General features: G+C 46.6%; 1 protein-coding gene across 1 annotated transcript; it reads right to left on the bottom strand.

The window, feature by feature from the left end:
* Positions 1-251: 251 nt before the first annotated feature.
* On the bottom strand, positions 252-1,199 carry LOC119975599 (probable G-protein coupled receptor 139). The gene has a single exon (XM_038815385.1). It carries the CDS (start codon positions 1,197-1,199, stop codon positions 252-254), a length of 948 nt encoding a protein of 315 aa, XP_038671313.1.
* Between the last annotated feature and the right edge of the window lie 5,826 nt (positions 1,200-7,025).

The following is a 7,025-nucleotide window of genomic DNA, read 5'->3' as shown; positions in this document are numbered from 1 at the left end:
TGGTTAGATGTAGTTGCATGCACTGTAGAAATCCAATATTCTGGAAATTAAATGTTTACCATGTTATTTCCATTATATCTGCTTTATCTTTCATTTGCTGCATTAGCAATCAACGTTACCATTCTAGCCATTGTGTATAATAATGTAAAATCTCACCAAGAGATATGCAAGGTCCTGTATGCAATTCTGTTGGCCATGAAACATGTTCAAGTACATAAAAACAAAGGACAGACAAAGCTATAAACGTTGTTTCACTTAGTTCCGACATATTCTTGGTGACATATGTTCCCATTAAATGTAAGCAGATACTTTACTCCATTCTTCAGCTCCTTTCTGAACATCCTCTGTGTCAGTCCATAGATACAAGTGTTTGTACAGGAGCTGAGAAGCTGTAACATGAAACCAACTTGTTGAGTAATATAGACTGGCTCACTGTAATATTTGTCAGCATAATTGAAGTTAACCACTGACCAGTTCAACGAATGTACAACATATGTCATCCACATTATGATGAAATTGGCAGAAATAGTAAAAAGCAGAATCATAGATTTTCTCCGATTCTTCATCTCTGCATCATTCTTGTTCACACTGTTGCACTGGAGCCCCCTCCGAACTCTATTTACCAGTGCGATATGTCTGACTGTCAGACCATTGAGCAAAATAATTAATAACATTGGCAATAGAGGGGTCAATATGCTATCAACCCACTCGTATGCCTCCCAAAAGGGGGAATTGAAGAATTGAAATTTGGGTTTACAATACCATTGCACATTGTTAATTATATGTGCAGGTTCATTTATGTAGTAAAAGGGAATGGTTCTCAGGCAGCTCACTACAAAAATAGTAGCGATAATGACAGTCGCAGTTCTTTCAGAACAATATTTTGACTGTAACTTCTGACAGCAGATTGCGACAAATCGATCAAAAGTGAAGGCAACAGTAAACCAAACAGAGCAGTCTACAGATACAATATATGCAACACCTTTTAATGTACACACTGGAGTCATGAAGAGGAAATTAATTGGCAAGTACATGTTATTAATCCGACGTAAGATGACATCGATTATAACCAGGGTGAGATCCGCTGCTGCCATGGCCAGTAGGTAGCGAGTAATGCATTTGGAGAGACCGCATTTTCCTCGGGCCAGTATCACAATTGCTACCAAGTTGACTGTAAGAAACATGAAAGTCAAAACCATCACCAAAGTATCATGGAAATTTGATTTAAAACGTATTATAATTTGTGTTTTCTAATTCTGTATCAAGTGTAATTGTTCCTTTATAAACAGTCTTTATTTTTGAACATAATTTGTCACAAAGGTCACAAGTGCAGATGTAAGATCTGTTAGAATGCTAATAGGGACAGAGATATTAGATAGAAATACACGTGCTACAGGAAAAGTAACTGTAGTAATTCTGTTTAATTCCTGTCTCTTAAACAATCAGAGCGCTATTTTTTAATCTTAAATTCGTACACTCGAAATGACCATAAAAGCCATTGCTCTGTTCACTTATGAACTATACAGCATGGGGAGAGTTCTATGAACCTGTCCCTTTATTGTCTGCATGATTTGGATTGTGTACTTTTCCATACAATTAGAACCAAGTATATTCCTGCAGTACAGAAGAAGGCCATGATGCCCAATGAGTATACACTGACCCTATGAAAGAGAACCTTACACATGCCCAATCCCCCTCCCTATTCCCATAACCTACATAACCTGCACATCTTGGACCGTGGGTGGAAACCGAAACACCCGGATAGAACACACACAGACACGGGGAGAAAATGCAAACTCAATGCAGACAGTGACGAAGGCCGGAATTGAACTGCGTAACCGTGTGATACTGATTGTGATTTATATTTATTTGTGATACAGTATGAATCAGGAGGGATATAAAGCGGGCTAACATTTAGATGCTACTCGTTTTGTACTCTCATTCAGTGTGAGAATGTTACCCTTTAGTTTTGGATAAAGCACAAATTGTGCCTGCTCATGGTAACGCGTAGTTTAAAACCTGCTCACCATTGCCTATTTGGAGTTGTCAATTTGAACAGCGACAATCTTGTTCCAATCTTGTTAAAATGAACATCCTTAATACGAATCTAGTTTTTTAAAAATAAATTTTGAGTACCCAGTTTTTTTTTCAATGAAGCAGCAATATAGCGTGGTAAATACACCGAACCTGCACATCTTTAGGTTGCGGGAGTGAAACCCACCCAGACATGGGTGAAAAGTGCAAACTCCTCAAGGACAGTAAACCAGAGCTGAGGCCCTCAGCGCCGCAGTCCCAGTGCTAACCACTGCGCCACATGCCGCCCCGCCAAATCTATGCTAAACATTGCCTGGGCATAGGAGTGGAAAATTTAATGTGCCGACGTCGCAAAGAGTGATCATGAAATGTTCTATTTTCTTAAACTAGTCACGAAAAAACCGCTAAACTGGCATCAATTCGAATTGACAAGATCATAGAATTTACAGTGCAGAAGGAGGCCATTCGGTCCATCGAGTCTGCACCTGCTGCTGGAAAGAGCACCCTGAGGGTTACCACCTGAACCCTATTCCCATAACCCAGTAACCCCACCTAACACTAAGGGCAATTTTGGACACTAAGGGCAATTTATCATGTCCAATCCACCTAACTTGCACATTTTTGGACTGTGGGAGGAAAAATGGAACACCCGGAGGAAACCCACGCATTCACGGGGAGGATGTGGAGTCTTCGCACAGACAGTGACCCAAGCCGGAATCGAAACTGGGACCCTGGCACTGTGAAGCGATTGTGCTATCCACGATGCTACTGTGCAAGCCCGACAAGCGATGCTTCTGCTGTGTACGTTGATTTCAATGTGAAGTGCTAAAGCAAACTCCCGACCTCATAACTCGAACACACTTTAAACATTGAGAGACTTAAATATTATTGATATATTTTAACCTGCTGTTAGTTCTACCTCTGTGGAAGGATTTGCTCCTGTGAATATTGATGCTTTAACATCTCTGGTGAAAGGTAATGACATGATATTATTTCAAATTAAAAAAGAGCAACAATCACACATTAATATCACTTCTTGTCATTTAGCTTCACTGCCTTACCAGCGATTCCGAATGCTCCGAGGACCGGATAGTAAATGAGTTCAATCTGGAAAATGAGAGGATATTCCATTGCTGGTGGGAACCATTAATCCGTGCTCTGTGAGACGCCACACTGTAACTGTGCCTATATAGGGACTTATTGAGAGAAATCCTTATTAATAACATAACAGAGAGGAATCTCCACGGAGATTGTTCCCCAGGGAATATAAGGAGGCAAATTAATTACATGAGAATGGCCAAACTGATTCAATGACCGTTTTGCTCAGATGATCTGTGTGTATATGTCATGAAAAATAAAACATTTTTTTATTTCTTTGGTATTTCTTTAAGAGGCAAATGTCAATTTATTATCGGATTGCCCCTGGTGTGGATGAATAGCTTAAGTTACCATTGTCCCAGAGTGCAGCTAATTGCACCGAATTATGTACAGCAACCTTACTGAGTTGGACAAAGATTTTAATTCATAATTCTCCAGTGTTCAGTTGGATCAAAAACCTCATCATCAATTTCACTTGTGTTGTGTTCATAAACTCAGAGAATATTTACAGAATTAGACCGTTTCATATGTCTTACTCCTTCACAGAACACAGAACATTACAGCGCAGTACATTCCCTTCGGCCCTCGATGTTGCGCCGTCCTGTGAAACTCCTCTAAAGTCCGTCTACACTATTCCCTTATCACTCGACGGTTCCTTGCCACTTTAAGGCAAACCCTGGGTGTGATCCAGCGGTTCTTCAGCATTCTGAAGATGCCGTTCAGGCGCCTGGAAGGCCCTTCATTTTCGCACTGGGAGGGGCGTCCGCATCGTGGTGGCCTGCTGCGTCCTCCACTGCACTGCACAGCTGAAGGGCAATGTTCCAGAGGATAAGGATGAATGTCAGTCCTCGTCGGACGAGAAAGATGTGGTCGAGGCAGAGGATGGGCAGGAACTGGGCCTCGGGCAGGTATGGGAGGCGAGACAAAGTGTGCAAAAGGGGGAAGGCACATGGAATCTCAGATCACTTCCCAGTTCGCCAACTGGTGGGGGGGGGGGGGGGGGGAGGGGGGCTGCCCAGGGCCATAGACACTGCATTCAGCTCCCACAACCCGATACTCCCTGGCCACCCCTCCCCCCGGCCCGCCTACAGCCTCCTCCGTGATACACACCTGCTGCATTACAGGTTATGTGTTCTGAGCTGGCAGTGACAGCGGGTATGCTCCATGCAATGAAGCATGATGACAACCCGCTCATCAATGAGAGCTGAGGTGCTCTACATCATTTGACAACGTCTGCACACAGTAGCACTTTCCACCATCCACCCTCATGCGAGCTGGCCATTCCATCAATCGGCCCCATCGATCCCCTGAGGTGGCGTGATGGTCGTGGTGAGGTGGGTGTCAACACCAGAGCGGTGAACATTGGCTGAATTGTGGTCCCTGAGCCTAACCCACCCCCAACCTCCACTCATTACCACTGTGCAGCCAGCCAAGATCAGCCCACCTCTCACACCCTTCTGACAGAGCACAAAGGCAATTAATAACATTCTGAACAAGTGTTTAATGTGAAAACATACATACAGATTTGTGGCCTTGTCCCTCGCACGAAACTGTGCCCTGCATCCTTGCCAAGTTATAATAAAAATAATCTTTATTATTGTCACAACTTAACTGGTGTGTACTTTTCTGGTGTTACGTGCGCTAACATTGTGCCTAGGTTTATCTGAGGTGGCCAAAGTGGGGGCAGCTGGCTGTGTTTCCCACCCTGCCAACTGGTTCCTGTTTGTTGGCTGTCTTATGGAGCCACCGTGCCTGGATGGGCCCGGCGCTCCTCTTTTGTCTAAGGTGGCCTGGCAGTACCCTGTTCTACCCGCCACCCGTGTGATGCACCAGGGACAGGATGGGGGAGTCCGAGGAGATGCAGTGTACATCCTCTTCTCTCAGAGTGAACAATGCCCTCCGGGCTACTCGAAGGGACGGAGGTGCGAGTGGAGCTGACCCCTGAGGCTCCCCCGCCACTTGGTGCTGCCAGTCCTGGGAGCACGCTGCCATCTCGAACAAGGTCTGCATGCTCACGGGCATAGCGCCCAGGGAGCAGACTACCTCCATCTGGGACTGTGCCGCATGAAGCTGTGATTATGTGCCAACCTCTGGGTATGTGCCTTGTCAGCTAGTAACTGTGCCACCTCCCTCTGGGACTGGGCCACTGCCGTCGTGTCTGTTCGCATGTCAGCCAGTGCCTGGGAAATGCTGCCGACGCTCAGCCATGGCCTGCTGTGACTGGGCCATACTCTGGAGCGCCACGTCAATGTCCAGGGAGCCCTGGCACATAGCTGCCTGTCCACCACCTGCCCAGATTGCCCCGGACCCTGACCATGCTGATGGATGGGCGAAACCCTTGCCCTCCAAGGCCTCAACTGCGAACGCCATCAGAGTGGGGTTGGCCTGGGTGGCACGCATGGTCGTGACACCTCCTCCTCCGACACGTGGTTGGGCTCCTCCAACTGCACCTGCAGATGCTGGGTACTCGCCAAAAACCCGTAATGTAGTCTCTGGCTATGTGACTGTATTTCCACAATCGATGGGACCGTCTAGTCCAGACGCCCAAAACCTATCTGGAACGCAGCTCGTTCCTAGGCTCGGTCTCTCACTGTCCACCAGCTCGGGGGTTCCTGCCTCCACCTGTTGTACCGGAGCATGTTTGTGGGGCACACCAGATGGTATCACTGGTGCCTCTTCACTAACATGCCCAACCTAGGTGAGTATCTCTTGTATGGTTGAGGGTGTTTAATACAGCCGTGATGGGAAATCTGTTTTATCCCTGAACTCAAGCTTGGGGCGTCCTGGGATTCAGGTCGATGATCCCCCCCCCCCCCCCCCCCCCCCCCCGCCTGTGCCGTCATGAACCTCGTTTCTGGTCAACATCTGGGCTTCTGGCTGTGGTTTTGGCTGAGGCTGGGCGGAGGAACACCAGAAGAGCCCAAACCATGACCAGCAGCCCCTGCAAGGCACAAGGCTTTTTGCATGATTAGACGTAGGTTGAGGGGGACATGGAATGGCGGGGTGTTTTAGGGAGGTTGGAGGGGTGTGTGTTTGGGATGGAACAAAGGACACAGAAGAATAAAGAAAAATTATAGCACAGGAACAGGCCGTTCGGACCTCCAAGCCTGCGCTGATCCAGGTCCTCTATCTAAAACTGTTGCCTATTTTCTAAGGATCTGTATCCTTTGCTCCCTGCCCATTCATGTATCTGTCTATATACATCTTAAATGACACTACCGTGCACGCCTCTTCCACCTCCGCCGGCAAATCGTTCCAGGCATCCAGCACCCTCTGAGTAAAGAACCTTCCACTCATATCTCCCTTAAACTGTTCCCCTCTCGCCTTGAACTCGTGACCCCTAGAAATGGAGTCTCCCACTCTGGTAAAAAGCTTCTTGCTATCCATTCTGTCTAAACCTCTCATGGCTTTGTTGAACTCAATGAGCCCCCCCCCCCCCCCAACCTCCGTCTTTCCAGTGAAAATAATCCTAATCTACTCAACCTTCATAGCCAGTGACCTCCACAACCAGGCAATATCCTGGTGAACCTCCTCCAAAGAATCTACATCCTTTTGGTAAAGCGGTGATCAGAACTGTATGCAGTATTCCAAATGTGGCCGAACCAAAGTCTTATACAACTGTAACATGACCTGCCAACTCTTGTGCTCAATACCCCTTCCAATGAAGGAAAGCATGCTGTATGCCATCTTGACCACTCTAGCGACCTGCGCAGCCACCTTCATGGTACAATGAACCTGAATACCCAGATCTCTCGGTACATCAATTTTCCACTGGGCTTTTTCATGTACCGTATAGTTCGCTTTTGAATTGGATCTTCCAAAATGCACCACCTCGGATTTGTCCGGATTGAACTCCAGCTGCCATTTCTCCACCCAACTCTCCAATCTATCTG

This window comes from Scyliorhinus canicula, chromosome 13 (genome assembly GCF_902713615.1).
Source record: "Scyliorhinus canicula chromosome 13, sScyCan1.1, whole genome shotgun sequence".
Lineage (NCBI taxonomy): Eukaryota > Metazoa > Chordata > Chondrichthyes > Carcharhiniformes > Scyliorhinidae > Scyliorhinus > Scyliorhinus canicula.
The sequence above is the reverse complement of the archived record's forward strand: the minus strand, read 5'-3'. Positions and strand labels throughout refer to the sequence as shown.